The sequence below is a fragment of the Colias eurytheme genome, chromosome 11 (assembly GCF_061535395.1).
Source record: "Colias eurytheme isolate Ceu_HAF_F1 chromosome 11, ilColEury1 Martin Lab GWU primary, whole genome shotgun sequence".
Lineage (NCBI taxonomy): Eukaryota > Metazoa > Arthropoda > Insecta > Lepidoptera > Pieridae > Colias > Colias eurytheme.
This window is the reverse complement of record NC_142990.1, coordinates 9,209,822-9,231,258: the sequence shown is the minus strand read 5'-3', so window position 1 is coordinate 9,231,258 and position 21,437 is coordinate 9,209,822. Positions and strand designations below refer to the sequence as shown.

Here is a 21,437-nt window from a genome sequence, read left to right as displayed (position 1 = left end):
CATCATTGAAATGATACTTTTACTAACGTCTTTGATCTCGTGTGTTTGGGGGGGAGGTCAATAAACCCGCAACGAGACGAGGGGACGCTGAATGGTAAGCGGCGTGAAAGAATAGCGTAACATTGATTCAGATGTCATGTACAGTGTGAGGATTGTCAAATCATTATTGTATTACATGACAGTAATGGGTGACACTCAAAGACAGAACTACCTACTATTCGTAAACCGGATATAATAAATTACATATACATAGGTATTAGGTGCCTACTTCATGAAGTTAAATGGCTTGTTGGTATTTATTTAGTGTTTTTTACTTGTATTTTAACATACATTTACATATATTGAAATGTCGCTACCATTCGCGTATTTGAATATTTAATCAGATAGGCTTTTATCGTCTTTGTAATTATGATACTAAAAGGTCGAATTGTATCAGATAATAAAATTAATGGATCAACTAATACTTTTGTATTACCATTTCGTGTTTATACGAATTCACGTAGGTAAGAATGTAATAAAAACACTACGAACACAAGACTGGAATATTGATATCAGGTTTTTATGATATGAATTTGCTTTATATTTGAGATTTTATCATGACTCGATTAATATTTTATGTTCCACACATCCATTCATATTAAATGTAGAAATATTAAATGTATACCTTCAAATATAACAACATTATTATAAAGCAAGAATTGCATAAACTTAACTTTGCACCTATTTACAAACTTTCCAAGTCGAAATCCAACTTTATTAGTAAGTTACATTAACACACATCTCAACCGCGTGTAGTCTATAAGAGACAATAATCATAGACCACAGATTGAACTAGAATCTAGATAACGCAAAGGGACCAAGAGACCGTGTCACATAATTATCGTGTTCAGATTAGGTAAGCGCGAAGGACCACAATACTTTGCTTTTTATCTCGGCTCGCATTTACGTCGCAGTAACAGAAAATACCTGTAGGAAAATCTGATGGTTAACTTATAACTATTATTTTTTAACAAAGTCTATTTAATCTTTCAAGTGAAATAGAAAAAGCTAAAGATGAGTCGGTTCGGTAAAAGTTCGCGTAATTTAATGCACGCATAACATAGCTTTACAAACTATTGCCCGCGATGTCGCAGACACTGGTTCCTCCAACTACCCACCACTACCTACTTTACCTACATACATACCTAACTACATCTGTGGTAAATTCAAAATAGACTTACAAAACCCGCTCACACTACACACGATACCGATTATACGCGGATCGGTTTAAGAAATCTCGTGCCTTAACCCGCGCGCGGTCACCGACCCGCGGTGGAGCGGCCCAGCGAGCCTCATTGTTGTCCATAGAACTGTACTAACAACTACACTATTTTACATTCGACTCTTTTAAATAGCCTGCTTACTCTGAAATAGTCCGCGAATGCATGTACCTATTATTTGTTGCGAAAAACGGAGTACAATTAGTAGTTGCATTGCAGCTTAGAGCTCGATAGCTAATGAAGATAATATGGTAATCACAATAATTACAAACTAAAATACCTACTATGTATATTATTATCAAATATTGAAATGGATTCAAAGTATATAGGTACTTATCGTCATAACATTATTGTAATGATTGTCATAAAAACGTTCAACTATTTACTCTACATAACGTAAGAACTAGTTAATTAGGCAAATCGATAAACATTAATACCTATTACACCAATTATCGGTAGATTAACACACTAGTATTAATAAACTATTAACAAACGTTGAGTAATATTGAAAACTTAACGATATTATATTATATCTGTCCTAATGTTTAAGTTTGTAATACGATTAATTATTCTATGAATCGATTTAGAAACGAATAATCATTTTTATATGGCAATAGCTATTCTTTCTCAACACAAAGCAATGTTTATAAAGTAATATCTCATACACTTACTGTATAATATTTGTACATAGAGAAAATAACTTTAATTCCGGCCTAATTAATTTTATTGCATTACAAAGGTGTAACATTCGATCTGGTATGGCAATTCTACATTTGATATGCCGATGTAGTCACTTTATTTATATGCACAATTATTATACGAAAGAAGATTGATTATTATATTTATTATCTACTTAGAATATTAACCTTGCAATTTAGTATTATCAGTTTTTAAGCTATTGCATAGCTTTTATCTCAGACTTTGAGCGCGGCGACCGAATGTAAAAATTCCGTAACGAAAAATCTAACACCCACTCCAACCGGCACAGCACAGCGATGCGATGCTATGCAATAGCTTTACCACGGCAGTCCTCGAGTGCCACACGTATTTTTTTTAAGCTATTGCATAGCTTCTATCGCAGGCCTTGAGCGCGGGGACCGAATCGAGAAATTCCGTAACGAAAAAACCTCACGCTCCCCACTCCGACGGACACGGAGGTGTGGCTTGAAGGCATAGCATAGCTTTACCGCGGCAGTCCCCGAGTGCCACACGTCTTTTTTTTATTAATTATTGCTTAGAATGAATGGTCGCAAGTTAATTTCTTTAATTACAGCTACGTCATTTGAAAGGCCGATATACAAAAAACGTTTTAGTAAAAGTCCTATAATTTAAATAAGGTAACAGTTTCTCCAAATACAGTATGTATCGCTTTGCATAATCTCAATGATAAACAGTTTAAGTAATGTAAAGAACTTTCTACTGTGAATAGATGAGTATAATTATATTAGAGTGAGAGAGTTTCGTAATGAAACATATCACTTTTATATGGAGATACCGATGGAAATTGTTACATACTGATATGTTATCTATATTATGTTGATATGACGGATTGAATAACTTTTTAGAGGTAATAGTTTCAAAGGAATTTGTGTACGTATTGACTATTGAATCTTACTAATATTATAAATGCGAAAATTTGTGAGGATGGATGTATGTGTTTGTTTGTTACACTTTCACGCAAATACTACTAAACCGATTACAATGAAATTTAGCACACGTATAGAAAGAAGGTTACTTGGGTTAACACATGGTTTTATCCTGGAAATCCCACGGGAACGCGAACTATGCGGGTTTTTCTTTGAAAACGCGGGCGGAAAGCTAGAAATTAATAATATTGTTTTGTATTTGATGAATGGTGCATTTATTTTTCTTTCATGTGATAATCTCATAAGTCATAAAATCGCATTTCTTGAATAATTACGATGCTAATAAATGAACATTGTTGAAATTCACATTCACTTTTTTATAACAGGTAAGTACCAACGCACTCTGTACGTAATAGTAATAAATATTGTGTTAATCGTAAAGAAAGCAATAATTATTATTTGTTTAGCAACACGTCGTCAAATGATCTAGAGTTCTAGACTCTAGAGGGTGCTTTACAGGCTTATTAGATGTAGGTACAGGAAAAAATATCCTGTGGTGTTTTTCTGGTGACGATATTTTTTAATCATCAAACATGTAATTTAAAAGTTGTTATATTTTTTACGTTTCAAGTGACTTGTGTAAATTCGCAATTTTTTACTATAAATACATTCTAATGAACAGTTTCATTATGCAACAATTCCCATGTAATTTTATCAGATAAACCGATGGAGATATGAAGCGTGATTTTAGTTTCTAACTGTGGGAAAATAAACAATAATAGCCTTTATTATCATTCAACGTTATCGCTCTAATATACATTAGGACTATTCATATTTACGATAATTCGATAAGATTACTGTTTAGTATTTAACAGTTAATAAATACGATATCTGTCTTTGTTTTTGCGGTTTTCTTTGTCTTCAATACGAGTCTAGGTTGAATATTTATCAAGCTTCCCAGAAGTCAAAGTTTAGCAATAATATTTTGACATAGTTTTAGTTATTCTATACAACTTTTCCGGTTGCAGAAAATATAATACAAGCAATACACGATTCCAATTAAGACAGATCCTGTTCATCACGAACATTAAAAGTGTATCAAACACTTTCTATGGCATCACAAAAAACCGTGTCGAACACCTCTTACTATTGTTGCTCGCAACGAATTCACTTGTTTTTTTCGTGTCGATTTGTCGTTTTATCTGTTATATCGCATACAATAGATGAATGAGTTATTTTCGTGTATGGTAGGGTATAGAAAGCGTGGGCGATTAGCAATTAATGACATCAGTTCGTTCGAGATACGTTTCTTGCTACTTGCTATTGTTCTATCGAGTTTAATTAGTGGGGAAAGTTTAACGAGAGTGGCGTGAAAGTTCCACACATGTCGAAGTCGAATCGTATCGTTTGTTGTGTTCGTGTTACGTGACATGCAAATGTGCTCAAGGTCAAAAGGATTACATGTCACAATCGTGCAATGAACCGTGAAATCGCAATGTTTTAACTTACGATCGTGTTTTTGCGTGGATACAGAGTTCCACTTCAATGTTTTTCTGCGTAAAAAGCAAGGCTCAAAAAACTTGGGTTATTAGACGTTTCCTTTTAGTTTCGTTTTGTTAAAATTACATGGTTTGTTTGTGATTGTTTGAAAGTCTGATTATAATTCAATCTCCTGATATCTACATAATATTATTTACTCTAATAAATACACAAGGTTTTGTACTTAGGTATGTTTGTAGAAACCTTTTCAGCTGCAGAATGCTACATTTAGGACTTCCTTAGTAGATATAATAGTCTTCTATCAATATTTATTCCCGTTTTAACGCGCGAGCTGTATGATTTTTAGCATCAATGTGTTCATTCGGAAGAAGCCAGCGACACTCTAAATATATGTCTCGGTCCATTAGACCACAGAAGTGCAAGCCTACATGCCTATCAAGAAAATACAAATACCATGCACCATGCACGCAAATCAAAGCAAACCACTTGCAATTTCAATCTACAACACTATTGTATTTGTAGATACGCGTCCAGATTTGTAATAGCATTGAAATGAGGTCGCAATCATCGTCCATTCAATCCAAACTATTTATAGAATTACCGCGGTTTCGCAACCACTTATTATTATTATTAATCCGATACTTAATGTTTTTTTGCCATACAATTATTTCTAAGTCACACAATTATCCGCGTCCATCGTTAATTATATGAAAACTCAACAAAAAATATACGAAAAACGACAATTAACTCGGATGATGTGCGTGGAATAAAATAATATAAATTTAGAGATTAAATAACGCTCTTTTGTATGAAAACAAAGAGAAATAATTACCACAGCAGTAATCATTCTCATGACGTTGTTCAAATAAAAAATAGTAATGGTTAATTAATAGTCACGGAAGACAATATTTACACGATTTAGTGGTTGGTAACAGCGACACTTCTTGTAATTATACGTTATATACTGCGATACTTATGTCCTTACTCCTTATGCTGGTTATTAATCTTCCTGAGCATAAGTAAACTACGCGAAAGTGTTTTGCGTTGTGTACATAAATCATAATATGAACTGTTTATTCCCCTTCTAAAACACTTCATTTAAATAAACTAGTAAATAGATCAATTGAGTAGTTATTTATTTTTTATTTAATTATTATTTATTATCGTATTACTATAAAATGCAACACTATATGGCGTAAGCTAATTTGCCAACGTTTATCACATTACGGTAATACCATTCATTAAAACCCAGTTAAAACGCCGATTTATTTCACAAACGCAAATTGCATGAAAAACCTTCGTTCAAAAGCAAATTGCGGTGGACGGCGGCTTTCTCGTTCATTATTAACATTATTGTTGTGGAATTTAACATACCTACTTTAATATTCATACTATTCTATCTTCGCACAAATAGTGAATTAAAAGTTTGAGGAACATGAGTGCTTTGGACTTGAATAAGAATAAATTAAGTCATTAAGTGTACGATGGTGTCTTTTAGTTGGAAGATTGCGGTTGTAATTGCATTTTTCTCACGAGTCTAAAATTGGACTTGATTCCGCTGCTTCAAGAGTGTATATTATTCTATTATATACGATAATAAATTGTATGTAATACTTTTATTCTACACTCAATTACGTTCTAATAATACTTTTTATAATCCTTAACATATGTACCTATGAATGTAATTATTTGAATTTCAATGACAGGATGCCATTATAAAATTACCAGTCAATGTCTTTTAATTTTTGTATTTCTAAATCTGGCACAAAAGTTCATTATGGCAATAGATGTAATAAAAGAAATACAGTTATAGTAACGTTGGAAATATGCAGGCAATTAAAATTAAATGTTTGAGAACGTTTTAAATAACTGTTTCACTCTTAAAAATTGTATGAAATAGCCGTGCAAAATAATCTTTTCTTCGCATTGATAACATATAAAGCGGGATCTCATACACGATTTGTCAAGCTTACAAGCACTAACAGCAAGTCACCCCATCGCTGACGAAAATAAAGAAAAAAAAAATCCTCACAATAGAAAGGATCACGGGCAATTTGAAAACTTTACCGTACCTACCTATGAATGTCACAATACATCGACGGCTTGAACCCGGGAGAGGTCGCGGGTGTTGTATGTGCACTATTGTTAACCCACCCTAGATAAGGCTTTGTACCCACATGCGTAAGGGGTTAACGAGAAAGGCGGTAATGTTTACACAATGTGAACCAAGCCGGCATCAATAGACTGTACGCGCAAGCTTATCTAACGTGTGGGTACTGCTTGTACAAAGCTAATTGACTATTATATTGTATAGAATTTTATGACACGTGTTTGTATATTGGCACGTTTTCGGCATAGTCTTTCAAGAAGTCATTTGAAATACGATTAGGTACCTACGGTATTTCATATGACACGTAGTAGGTAGGTAGGTACCTACCTGTTGATTAATGTAAACTCAAGAAACTGAATCAAGGCACACGATTAAATACCTGACTGTTAGAAATTAAATATATGTAGACATTTCTATCATTATCATCATTCCATAACAAAATATGGTAAAGTTATGAAGTACTAAATACTTTGCTCAGATAACTCCAAAATATGCTCATATTACATGCGACACAAGACGAATTTAACACGACATTGGTTACGACTTTACGAGACGCAGAGTTACTCCGCTCTATAGAATGATTGAATTAAGTCTCCTAAGGTCCCCTCGCTCAATGGATCTATGTGCAGCGTACACATCAATTTATGTAATTGAACGGTACGACCACAGACAGGACCTAAACCAAATTAAATTGACGCTACATAAAAAATATACCATCTGGGTGAACACTGGGCTCGTAACTTTTCATAATAAATCAATTTACATAATCGTTTGACATAATTTCACCGCCATAAATTAAATACATTTATCCACTTTCATAATCTTGTAGCAATTATATAATCTCGCGATAGTGGCAGTGAAGTCATGCCCGATGCAAACTTATCAAAAGCATTTACCGGGCCCGCGTTAAACCGAGCGTTGCGCATTGTAATAAAATACAACGTTGTTACACCGACACTTTTGGCAGTCGTAACACTCTGTATGTAATATGTGCGTAAGACCACTTAAATAATTCCACAGCGCTACCTGAATGTAAATTATAGGAGATAAGAAATCATCTACGTAAACGGAGCGGCAGCGATTCCATCGCAGATTCCGTGATTTAATCACGACATGAAAATGAGGAAAAACTGATTCTTACAGAGATCATTGCGACGTAAGAATATCATATACTTTCACCCGTTTCGAGATTTCCATCATTGAACTGGCAACTTTCAAATGCGGTGCAGAGCGTGGTGAAGAGTTCTGCGAGGTGCCCTGAATATGCGCCGTCATGCACAATCATGCTCGGATTGGGAAAGTTTCAAGATTACTCAAAAGGCTTAAAAACTCTCCATTAATTACCTTTCATAAAACATTCAATATCTGCTACGTACCAACACTACAGCAGTTTATTATTCATGATACGTGGAAGTTGGTATTGGATAATGTTGGACGTCATAAAAAAGCTATATTTACTTTGGAATCATAATTTAATTTTCATTATGCAACCTTAAATAATTATTCTGCGGTCAGGGTTGATTTCGACAAGATTAAGCGTAATTTATTTGTTTACGAAAACTTTATTGCAACTACATACAGCCCTGAATACCATAAATGTGCACATACACCTACTGAATTATAATCGAATCATTGCAATTTTAATTAGTTCAAGATAATTATCTTTCCTTTGCCATTGGGAAAATTGTGCACATTTGTGTAAGCCAGGTGGACGATAATATGCCGTGAATATAAAACAACTATTCCAATGAAAACAGACGCAAGTGGCAACCGCGTAAACAGCGTTTAACGGAAATTTACTTATGTGAGCAGGTTCATAAAGCCTCTGATTATACGACAATGATTCTCATTCTAATAAGATGGCAGTGGTTTGCGCGAGAGAACAAAGCCACGACTAACTGGAGATTTTCCATTCACAAAGTATGTTAAGTTCAGACGGGGCATTACTTTCGATTTATTGATTGTTCCCATCTTACAACATAAGCTTGTGTACAACGGTAATTCAATGTTTGATAAATGACATGAACTCTCCATATTCGTGTAACAGAATTTTGAGTATAAATATCATTGTACTTGTATTTTTTACTGTTTATCAGGTGGTAACTCAAAGAAGTCGTTTTTTAGCCAATTTAATACCAGACATCATGGAAATAGAGTATTTATCTTAATCCAGGCATAACAAATCAATTTCGTGCTGAAGCAAAAAAGCGTGAAAATCTTGCTAGAAAAAATGTAAGTCGCAAACATTGCTCTCATAAAGCTCACCAAATAAACCAGCGCAAAGCCACTTACAAAATAATTTCATCAATTCAAACAACGCGACAGTCTTCATCGAGTCTAATTATGCTAGCAAATGAACACGATAATGTATTATGTCAGTAATAAATCGTCCTAATGAGGCGATATAACATGGGACATTATTACTGCATTCGATAAGGTACAAATTTAAACTAGACTTCAACATGGTTTATTTACTGCGATAAAATACATTTGCCAAATGGGTATGACGCCAGTAATCCGACTTCGCATTGCACCTGAACTATTTGAATATCTGCAATGTTTAATGTATGTGAGGTATGTGAAACTATCGAGATAGTAGATACGCACACTGAAATCGTGCCTTGAAGATTAACTTTTCACTGTTTATTATTTAGATACATGCTACGTCTATGTACTTTATCTAACTATTGCCAGGACTATGTATGTTACCTCTGCACTTAAGATAAATGCGGACTAGTACTTTAATTTCGACTTGCTTTACAATCGTGATAATGGTTAGGTACATTATTTTAAGTCCACCTTCTGGTGATAATATTCCATATCATACATATAATACTTGATTGTATTTATTTGTACAACATTAGAATTTATATTTGCTAAAAATAACTCACACGTAACATGCTTATCTTTGATAGTCTTGAAATAGGCACAGTTTTATCTTGTTATGAGCGTGTCACAATTTCCTAATAATTACAAATAATCAATTAGTTTCATACTATTGTACAATACGTTTATCAAATAGGTACTCGATAAAACGCAGCCTTCAAACAAGGCTGTTTACGATACATACAATTACGATTAACCTACAAATTCGTTATGCATGCGGGCTATGTAACAACTGTATGTTTTCTTTTTATTTGTAAAGCATCTAAAAAAGGTAAATCTTAAAAACTGGAAGTGTCAGATGGCAGGAATGTGCAATGACGAGGTATATTTTATATTTATTGCAATTTGCATATCAACGAAACGATAAATTAAAACATTATCAGTTCATTATCTCCGAGATAATTAAGTAAGTCACTGTCTTTAACTAGTCTATTACTTCTATTGGCACAAATACTACTTTTTATTATTACTTTCAGTAGATTGTACTAATAATTGACTAAATCTGAAACTACCACAGTAAATTCATTTAGTTACAAGTTTACAACCAACAAAATATTTTGATTTCCCCAATAATAATTAATTATTATCATACATGATTGTTGATTGGCTATTAATTATTATTATTATCCAGAAGCGGCATATTTGATGTACGTTTGTATAATATACATTTATGCAAAAACCGACAATAACCTTCTTATCATCAGCAATTGATATATTATATTATTCATGTGCGTGCGTCATGTTCTCTATTTATAACTATTTAATAATATATTTTCTTTGTCATTTGACTTTATGTGTATTAACTATTTAATTGAATGTGAAAATATACTCCTAAAACTAAGTCTTGATATAGATATTATACGTAAGCTCCCATCTTGCAGCAACAAATCACAAGAAACAAAAAATTTGGAAAATCCAAAAGTGCACGCCTCATAATTTTTTTTTAATAATTATTTATTAATTATTATTTTTGTTTATTTAATATCAATTAAACCACATCGAATCAGACCCTGAAAAATGAAAGGGTTCTATTCCTGAGCATACTCAAGCGTAAGAGAAAAAAAAAGACTCGATTAGTAAAGTATTTCGGTCGCTATCGTGTTAACAAGAAAATCCTCCGCACATACAGACACACGGACGTCCAAGACAGAACTTTTTCAAACTGTTTTTTAACTAGTTTAAATAACAAAAATGACATCAAAAATATCATGAATGTTAAAAATAGTGTTTTTTCTTAATATGTGTGTGTATGTATTATCTTACAAGTGCAATGTATGATACATAAAGACATTTTAAGTTTGAAAAATCAGATGTTTTGCGCGAAGTGACAGTAGTACCTACCCACCTCAACGCTTCGCTTATGAGGCGTGCAAAAGCATAAAGACATAATAACCCGATGATGGTAAGTGAATCTTTTCTTGTTTATTTCTGCCGTTCATATCATTTTAGTTCCATATCAAATACTTGCCGCAAAATTTATTAAAAAATCTTATTCCAAAAAAACAATTAATCACAACGATATTTCAAAGTACCACCCGCAACGCAATAAAAATCGATAGCACCAACGTAACATTAAAATGAATAAAATGAAAAGTGGCGCTGCTATGTTAATTACCACCTCTCGGTCGTGTCCACTGATTGCCCAGTAAAAGTTTAGCGTGTGCGCACATGCAAATGCATATATCACATAGAATATACACCGATAAATGGCACACGCAAGTATGATACGCTTTAACACGTTCAAGACGGGGCCCGATTTTGGCTACTTATCGTTGGGCCGGCATAGGGCTTACAAGACCTGTTGGTGAACTTCATTTACGGCCGGCATCAGGTGGAAAGGACCTGTTACACCTTTTGACATTAAAATCAAATGTGTCATCCAGTTGAAGACTTTTTTGAAAATTCTTTCTTGAAATGTATTGTTATTGAATCACTGCATAACAACATTAGACCCGTTTTTGAAAAAAATATCATTAAAGGAGGTTAAATTAGTAGTAAAATTATAGGATCTAATACACCTGATCCCGGCACTAGTGAATATGATTGCTAGTGATGTCAAATGAATCGACTATGTAATTAAAAAAAATCAATTTATTTTTACCTCAAAAACAGTATGCGCTTCATTATAACAGTTATGACCATACGAGGGTGAATCAAAAAGTTCTTGGAATCACTATAAAAATGTAAAATCTATTTTCCAAAATTTGTTTTTCTCTTTGTAAAAAATGTTTTTTCTAACTATAAAAAATCTCAACCACGGCTACCATTGCCGCATCATAATCGTAAAATTTTGTTAGATATATAATAATAGATATCAATACAATATCGCAACGTCTAATTATTATGCACATCACTAATTAACTGACCTGTCACCAAGGGCCGGCTATCGGGTTATCAGGCATCGGGTCTTTTAGATCCGATATCCGTCCTGCAAGGACAAAATTTCTTTGCAGGCCGTATCAGGTCTTTAAGATCCGATACAATATTTTTCCTTTTATGGGTACTATTTAGTGGCAGAATACCAGTCAATATATCTGTCACACTCTCACTACAAAAAATCCTAGAGTAAACTACCCCGGCCCATGCGATAGCAATAGAAATCTCTCTCCGGCCCGCGCGAATAGTTCTCTTCAGGTGTTTTCGACCCGATGCCGTACTGAACGTGTTAAACTGTAACTGTTAATATCGACACGTTCATGATCTCTTGAGGAACGACGATGTCGACTTAATTAGCAACGAACGTAATTAACAACGAGACATGCTCCCGTGCGGTTAAGTTTATGCTATCGTTTTTGTTAATATGTATTTTGGAGTTGAATGTTCCCAGTTCCCACGAATATTGTAACAGATTATACAATTTAACTTCTATGGAATCCAAAAAATGGAATTTGAAGCTCCTTTGTTAGCGCTCGCGTACGTAAAATTGCATGCTACTAGGTTGAATAACACCTTTGAAACATTGTTAAAAAGGATAATATGAGTAAAGAAGGAAGCACAGTAAGGTAAGATACCTACTCATAATAATATACTAAGTTATCGACTTATAGAAAAAATGTAAGTAATTAAAATTTTACTAAACATTGCAGGAACACGACATGCCTAGAAATTAATTATTAATGAATGCACCTACGTCATAGGTTTTAATACCCGTGTCACAGGAATGCGAGCAGATGCAAGCTTAATAACCACTCTTAGGCATGCGATTTTAAGACGCTGCAGGCTTAATAAAAATGAAATTGCAAAATTAACCGCGCTCGTGTGCTGGCTATTTACATCCCAAACCTGTTCGCCGAAGGATCTTATTACGGCGATCCGGACACTTATGGGTATGTGTGTACATTCTACTAGGGGGCTGTCCATTAATCACGTGAGGCTCAAAAGGGGGGGAGGGGGTGCATCAAAAAATCACGAAATATCACCAGGGGGAGGGGGGGGTAAAATAATATATCACGTGTATTTATTTTTTCGGCAAGCGCGCGATACTCAACCGAAAAGCGGCGTTACATAATATTATGTATTTATTTTTAGTCAAACGCGTGTTATGTACCTACATATAACACGCCTTAACTATTAGAGGATGCATGGGGCCACCCAAGAAGGACTTGCACCTGTTAGCAATTGCGACATCGCGCACACCTGCGATTCCAGAGAGTGTTGCGGCAATCATCGCCACCGCGACGCTGTAGCTGCTCCGCCGAGGACAACAAGCACTCTTGGTTCCAACATTGAACCGGGAGGGACGTAGTTTAAGTTAGGAATAATTTATAATGTAATTTTTTTACAATAAATTATTAATAAGTAAATTTCGTTTTTTTTTGCGCCTTCGCGGGTCGGTCAATTTAATTGGCGCAGTCGGTAGGATAATCCTTGAGAGCCGTCTCTCGGAACGCGAAACTACAAGCATCGAGTATCGCTATTCCATCGGAGGGACGACGACGGGGATCCAGAACCTACATCTATTGGCCACCGCAACGCGAAGGGTATCCGAACATTGATACTGCAAGAAAGGCCGAAATGAAAATCCTGTAAGTACACTAATTCTCTTAGTGACTTGCCACTCCTAGATTGTAAGTTTTCCTAGATTACCCATTCACGGGAACCGAGGAACTGTAGTGCGTAGGCTTAAAATATATTAATTCATCGCGAATTAATTTTCGAATTTTACAAAATCAATTGTAAAATTCAAATATAGATTAATAAGTTTAAATATTAATTCATCACGAATTAATTTTCGAATTTTATAAAATCAATTTGTAAAATTCAAATATAGATTATAATAAGTTGAAATATTAATTCATCACGGATTAATTTTCGAATTTTATAAAATCAATTGTAAAATTCAAATATAAATCTATATTACGTTGATAAAAGTTTAATAAGTTCAAATATTAATTAATTATGAATTGAATTTAGAATTTTACCATTTAATTCATTTTATAATTTAAATTTAAATATATTAAGTAAAGATTATTAAGTATTTTTTTTTTTAATCTAACGAAGTTAATAAAAATTAAGTTTAATATATTCCTAAAGGTAGTACAGATATTTAAAATGTCAGATTTGGATAAAATTTTTAATGCACTTAGACTTTTGCCAGAATTTGATAGTAATGTTAAATAAATTACACAAATTTTATGGCAAAGAGCAAATCCAAAAATAAAATAGAGAATATATAGAAATATAGTTATAGTTTTTATGTTCCCGGTTGTCCTTCCTGCTTTTTGAATTATTTAAATTATCCATAGTTCCTAATAAAGATAGTAAAATCCTTATTCCACCCTATCCTTTTGTGGCAATTCACGACGAGGATTTTATGTACATGGAGGCAGAATGCCCGAAGTCTGGCCTAGGGTATCTATGTGAGGACAAGCTGAACCATCATCGATCCAAAAATGACTGCGTGTATCACCTTATTACCACGCAACGAGTCGTCGCATCTTGTCTCTTCACGCCTGTGGAACTCGGAGCGCCCGCACTAGAAAAATTAGACGACGCCCACTACGTCATCAGTTTCCCCAAGCCATCAAAAATTCACCTATCATGCTCGCAAGATCAATATGACGTCATTAAAGGAAGCTACTTAGCCACAATACCCAAAAACTGCATTCTTCAAACGGAGGCTTTCAAGATAGTCAATCGAGAAGACCATATCAAAGGACAGATAATGAAAATTGCAAACCTACCAGATTCCAGCCAATATAATACAGATGGAGAAGCAATCATGATAATCAAAAAGAAGAAATAGAACATCAATCGGCGGAGTGTGAAATTTCAGCGATATTAACGAGCCTTGCCCGCCAATAGTCGCTGAACTTCAGGAGGGAGGTGTTATGTACCTACATATAACACGCCTTAACTATTAGAGGATGCATGGGGCCACCCAAGAAGGACTTGCACCTGTTAGCAATTGCGACATCGCGCACACCTGCGATTCCAGAGAGTGTTGCGGCAATCATCGCCACCGCGACGCTGTAGCTGCTCCGCCGAGGACAACAAGCACTCTTGGTTCCAACATTGAACCGGGAGGGACGTAGTTTAAGTTAGGAATAATTTATAATGTAATTTTTTTACAATAAATTATTAATAAGTAAATTTCGTTTTTTTTTTGCGCCTTCGCGGGTCGGTCAATTTAATTCGCGTACAACTTTTTCGCATTTCTTTCATTATTTATATGTCATTCAAAAACAAACTGCAATCTTTGTGTCTACCTCTAAACGTTTAGCCTTTAATTTTCTATAATAAAATTAGAAGATACTTATACAAGTAGGTATTTTTTTATAAATAAAAAATAGATTCTTTGCAGGTACGAAAAAATACACGTGATATAGGGGGGAGGGGGGAGGGGTAGTCTTAAACCTCACCACGTATCACCAAGGGGGAGGGGAGGTCAAAAAATGCCAAAAAAAACATCACGTGATTAATGGACGGCCCCTAGTGGACTTGCGATACCTTATAATGCATGCATGATGTATGCGACTGCAGTTTAATAATATTCCGATGTGAGTCGAATGTTTAGTATAGATATGGGATTGATGGTAATTAATTTTAGTCTGATAAAATTAAGGTAATCGACATTGGCCAAGTGATTTTTGCTATTATACCTGACTAGCTGCTCCGCGCGGTTTCACCCCCGTGGCTCCACTCCTGTTGCCCGTAGCGTGATGAAATATAGCCTATAACCTTCCTCGATAAATGGGCTATGTAACACCGAAAGAATTTTTCAAATCGGACCAGTAGTTCCCGAGATTAGTGCGTTCAAACAAACAAACAAACAAACAAACTCTTCAGCTTTATAATATTAGTATAGATTATCGAGACATCAGACAAACATGCGTTAATTATTTTTATTTATGGCAGAATGAGGTAAGTCCACTATTGTTTTATCAAACAGAGCAACAATAGCCTTCTTTCAGATATTTATGAAAACAACCCACCCCGTTTAATTCCCCCGTCTGCAAGGCTTAACAAATAGTAAGACAATAGCAGAATAACGCCGACTTCTCCCAAACATAAAGGAACAAACGGCAACATTGGAGCAAGTCACCGCTGTGATGTTTTTATTTCGGGCCCATTATATCGTGATTTAGGTGAAGGCCAAGAATTCGGAACGGCGGACACGGTTCCAAGCTTGACCGGTTTGTCCGCATAATACTGTCTTTCGCGAGGTGTTTTCGAAGTCCCTTCGGAATTTGTTCTTCAATAAATGTACGAAAGCGGATGCATAAAGAACAATTTCAACAGATATGTATGAATGGGACACTAAATTAGATGGTGAGGGCACGCTGGAATAACAATATTTTGTACGCATAAATAACATAACCTAACCAAATAAATGTGTCATAAGCAAGTAAAACAGGGTATGTTACTTACAAATGCGATCTTCAAAGATCATTAAAATTTACCAGATACAATTCATTTATGTCCCTGAAATAAGTGTTCATTACTTTCTAATCATTATAAATCTTATCAATTGTAATCAATCTATTTATCTAAAGATGGAAGATAAGATCCCTTGAGATAAGTAGCACCATAGCCGTAATTAATGTTTAACTTTCATATAATTTCAACTCGTTGTTTACATCTCGACAAAGCAGTGAAATTCGACATCACTTCTATAAATAACATGATAATTATTGTACATAGTAATTTTACAAGGTCTTATCGAAATGCCTTTATCGTTGAGGTTACTAAAGGCCGTCCGTATAATAAGATACATGACATAATTGTTATAGCATACGAACGAGAAGATAATGCAAAACCAATAAGCATAAATTCACACAACGATCCCCTTAATGTATTGCATGTAACGGTATAAAATCGAATGATAATTGTTAGGATTGTATCTGTGCTATAGTGCAATTTAATATTTTATAGTGATACCTCTGAATAGAACCGACTCACATTGATTGCTCGTTTTAATTGAGCTGTCGGAGAATGAGAAACGAAATTTTGCAATGCATTGTATTTTATTATCAATGACGCTTGAGAAGTGGATAATAAAGGAAATATTGAGAAATGTCGATTATATTATATTTAATTAGAGAATAAAATTTCAAATAATGGATAATAATGCCAATATGACTATAATAAGTTTTAATTGTAAAGGATCCAAGAGGTCTAGTGGTAATTGTTTTCGAATCGATAAAAAGGCGAATGTACGAAAACAAATAGTACCTAATGCGGATGGCTGCAGAAACTATATTTATTATTTAGTACTTGAATACATTTCTTTACACGAATGAAATATTTTTTAACAAAATAATGTCAGCCGCCAATCCTCTATAAGCTCCTATCACCTCCGAAACTGTAATAAAAAATAAGGATGCAGTAAATCTAGAGATAACCCATGCCTAAACCAAACTCACGAAATCTCGTACTTTCTTTAAAACCAAAGTACATATGTAATAGATATCGTGATTCGTGATGTCCACTATCACCCGTCTTGTTTACTATCTTGAGCAATTAAATTTATTATCTAAGGAATTTTTAATGTCTCAGACGAACCGACGTAATGCGGTCGAGGTTAGGACACTTGGGATAGACATACGTTAATTTATTATCTCGCTATTTGCATGAACTTTTTACGCATGAAAACATGCAAACATAGTGAATGCGAACAAACTTAATTTACTAATATCTCAAGCTCTTTGACGGGCCATTCGCTTAATCTAAAATGGTCCAAATAACAAATAATAATGATAACTATTTAATATATTTTTAATGACGTACGGTCTATATTTAAATAACTCTGACAAAATATATCCCTTCTAAAAATACCCTCCATTTACACAATAGTTGGACGCATATCGAAGTGCACATACAAAAATAAATAATCGTGAATCATTCGCGATAGTAGGTTCTATTTACATTAGAGTCGCAAACCTTGCTTTGAACGAAGGCAACATCCTGTATACGTTAAATCTGCTTCCTTTATACCTTGAACCTAAACGCCTTTTGTTGCGACAAACATTCTTCCGTGATTATTGTGTTGTGATAGAAAACATTTCATTTATTTTACTCTTAATTTTTAAACTATCTAGTTTTAAAGTATGGATTTCGTAAGTAATTTTCCACATAATAGTATGTATTTATGTATGTCATTTTTAAGTAGAAAGTTAATCAAAATATAGGCTGTGTAATAACATTACATAATATGATAAATGATAATAATTAATGATAATATTAAACAAATATATGACCATAATATGAAAATAAAAAAGTTGCGTGTTAAATTAAAACGATATTTAATAATTAATGTACATAAATAACAAAAAAAAATCCGAATAAATAAAATATGAATGTAAAAATAAAAAAGTGATCGCCCAACGTGGGGCTCGAACCCACGACCCTGAGATTAAGAGTCTCATGCTCTACCGACTGAGCTAGCCGGGCTGTGTCGATGAAGTTGAAATTATCGAACACTTAGGTATTACGATAACGAAAGGTGGTAAATGGATAAATAGTTGAAATATTTCTTACGTAAATAACGGAACATTTTTTGACCCATTCATATTTTTAAAGAAATTTACTTATCCAATTTAAAAAAATAAGATTTTATTTTTTAATTTGTATTCTGAAAATAAAATTACCAGATTAAAACATTATGTGCTATGAAGGTAAATAACTAGGTAGTAATCATAAGTTTTTTTTTTAGCAATATTTCATTTTTTAAATTAATTAACACTGCTTAGTAGGAAGCTACATTTATCTCTACTCTTTACAACAATTTCATACCTCATGTATCAATACACATGAAATAAATCAGTCATACTGACATTGAAATACAATTTCCACAAAGAAAAGCAAACACGTGATGTTATCGCTACGGCATGTCCTTTCATATAAATTCACTTGTACTAACACTGAACTTGTACCGTGACAAATTTACTATCATGTATTTCATTATCCAGGAGTGAATAACTATATTAAATAATTTAAATCTATTTTCTATACACTTGCATGATAATAAGACTCGAGTAATGAATACTAATTAAGAAATTATCCACACATGTGGACTCCGAAAATATTCCTGTTTGTATCACATCTATAGTAATATAAAGCTGGAGAGTTCGTTTGTTTGCACGCGCTAATCTCGGGAACTACTGGTCCGATTTGAAAAATTCTTTCGGTGTTAGATAGCCCATTTATCGAGAAGGGTTATATATCATCTTGCTTCGACCAACAGGAGCGGAGCACTGCGGGTAAAACCGCGGAGCAAAGCTAGTATAGTATATATCAGTTTCAGAGAGCATGATATAAATTTTGTTTATGTAACAATTTGCACAACTAAACTAAATTCATTGGCACGAGGTAATGTTAATTAAATAGACTCCAGATGTTACATATTATAAAATCTTTAAAACTTAAAATACCCACATGTGAATCAAATTAAGGTTTGGAAGCAACATTTACTAGTACATCAAAAGGTCACTGACAACTCTAATATTCAAATAACAAAACCAATTGTCCACCAAATGTTTAGCATGGCCAAGGTCATTGACAAGGCTGAATAATTATTTAAAATTAGCTTCTATTTAGTTTGCGTTTACTCAAATCTATTTTACATTTGTTTACAATTTATTTAATTGTAAAATTAGTTAATAGTAAATCTCTGTTACATTGGTTTTGTTTACAACATTACTTACTATTATTAACTACTGTGTAATCTGCTTTTTAGTGAAAATAATTAAGTATAGGTACGGTTTAATAGTTTTTAATGGAGAATAATTAGTAAATTAAGTTTGCATAACTATTTATTTTTTATACATTACTTAATTTGTGCCTTGAAAAAACTGAAAAATCATTAAATAACAAGCTATAGCTGTTAATTTAAAACCATTACATTATTAAATTGTTAACATAGGGATATGAGTGATATGACATTATATAAAATACTGAAGCCTTAGTAAAAGTAAACAGCTATATCTATAAATAGGTAACAAGTGAGGTCAGAAGTAAGTTAAAAGATGTGTATTAATACTGCCTATTCATTATAATATGCATTAGCTAACTTACTTACTGATGTAAATTATACTTGAAAAATTCTGAATGAATATTTTTACTATTTTCTATAGTCACATGAGATGATGGTTTTAATTTTGTTTGGTTCTTGATGGTTCTTAGGTAACATTTCCATGAGATATAAATGCTTTTTATAAAAAGAGGAGACTTGGAGTATAAGACATCAGTTTGTTTTTTAGTACTGTTTCTTGGAGATGCTTCATGTTATGATAGTTTATTGTGTAATTATATTATAAATAATACTTTAAATGTTTTAGTGAAAACAGAATAGCACTTTACAGTAGTATATTGGACATAGATTGAAATTTAGCAATACCTATTGGAATTTAGTACCAATAATTATTCTCAGCCAAGTTGCATTTAGTTATTTATGTAAAAATGAACATGTGCTGAACATCCTACATAACACCACCAATGAGGCATAGTAAAATTTTAGCACTTACTTTAAAAACTTCAGAGAAAAATCCTGATCCGATCTTCTCCAAGATGAAGTCGTCAAATGGATACAAAGCAGCTACAGCAGTCCGAAGGGCCGTGCACGACGAGCCCGTGACTCTTCGATCACCAAGTTTTTCACCATCACTAGCACTTGACTCCGCACAATCATCATCACAACACCCGCGCTTATTCCTACCACCGTTCTCCAGGTACCGTCTCCCGGTCCTCGAATGAGGGCCACGCACGAATCGTCCCGACTTAGCAGTCTCATCTAAGTTTGTAAAACTCTCTGCTATCTTCAACACCTTCGTAGGCCGCCGCCGCTCGAAGTTCCTCGTCGAAGTCTCCAAATACTCGTCTTGCATTCTAGTAGATAATCATAAACTCGTATGGTTTATCCCACTTCGAACATAATGATCCCCGATCGCACATAATAACATTCGCTTCACAATGTTTATGTGGCGGTACTTGAAACTATGCGAATTAACATTGTTATTCACACAAAAAAAGAATTCGATATTAAACGACTGTCACTTTCACATATCTACGACGCATTCGAGTTTTATTTTGTGTTTTCGTTTGGTTTTATTTAAGATTTAATTTATTTTTTATTATTTGAATCAGTTTGTTTTGTTAAACAAGAAACGTTCAAAACGATCAGTCTCATTGACTGACGACGCGCGTACAAGCAAAGTTACGAAAACCAGAAGCAAAGCGAGCATTACAGCGACCACACATGACATGACATTACGTTTGTTAATGTTGGCTCAAATGTTGCTACGTTTGAAAATGTTGGCAGCTCTGTTCCCTTCGTTTAGGAATGGTTACGAAATAATTTAATCAAACATTAAAAATTAATAGTATTTATATTCAATGTGAAAAATTAATTTGTACGTGTATTGTGTTCGTGTAAATAAATGAATTAATTAAAGAGTTAATTCGCTGAATGCTCTCTTTTTTAATGTTTTTTTTTTTTTTTTTTTTCTGTTATGGCAAGAAGCTAAAACTATTTGCCAGTGTCAAGTAAAAGGTAGGGAATCCATATTCCCACGGGAAAATAGGATAGTACGATATTTTTCTAGGTGATCAGAAGAGTTAGGCCAAAATTAATACAAGTTACATTATAATATTACATAT

General features: G+C 33.8%; 1 protein-coding gene and 1 non-coding gene across 2 annotated transcripts in view; both read right to left on the bottom strand.

Moving 5' to 3' along the window:
* Positions 1–21,044, bottom strand: part of cdi (serine/threonine kinase) — a 103,666-nt gene extending 82,622 nt beyond the window's left edge. The window contains exon 1 of the mRNA XM_090106766.1: positions 20,306–21,044. Coding sequence (XP_089962892.1) covers positions 20,306–20,665 — 360 coding nt within the window. The 5' untranslated portion in view covers positions 20,666–21,044. The remainder of the gene's footprint in view (positions 1–20,305) is intronic.
* On the bottom strand, positions 18,161–18,233 carry TRNAK-CUU (transfer RNA lysine (anticodon CUU)). The gene has a single exon. It is a non-coding gene; the product is annotated as a tRNA-Lys (tRNA).
* Positions 21,045–21,437: the final 393 nt, after the last annotated feature.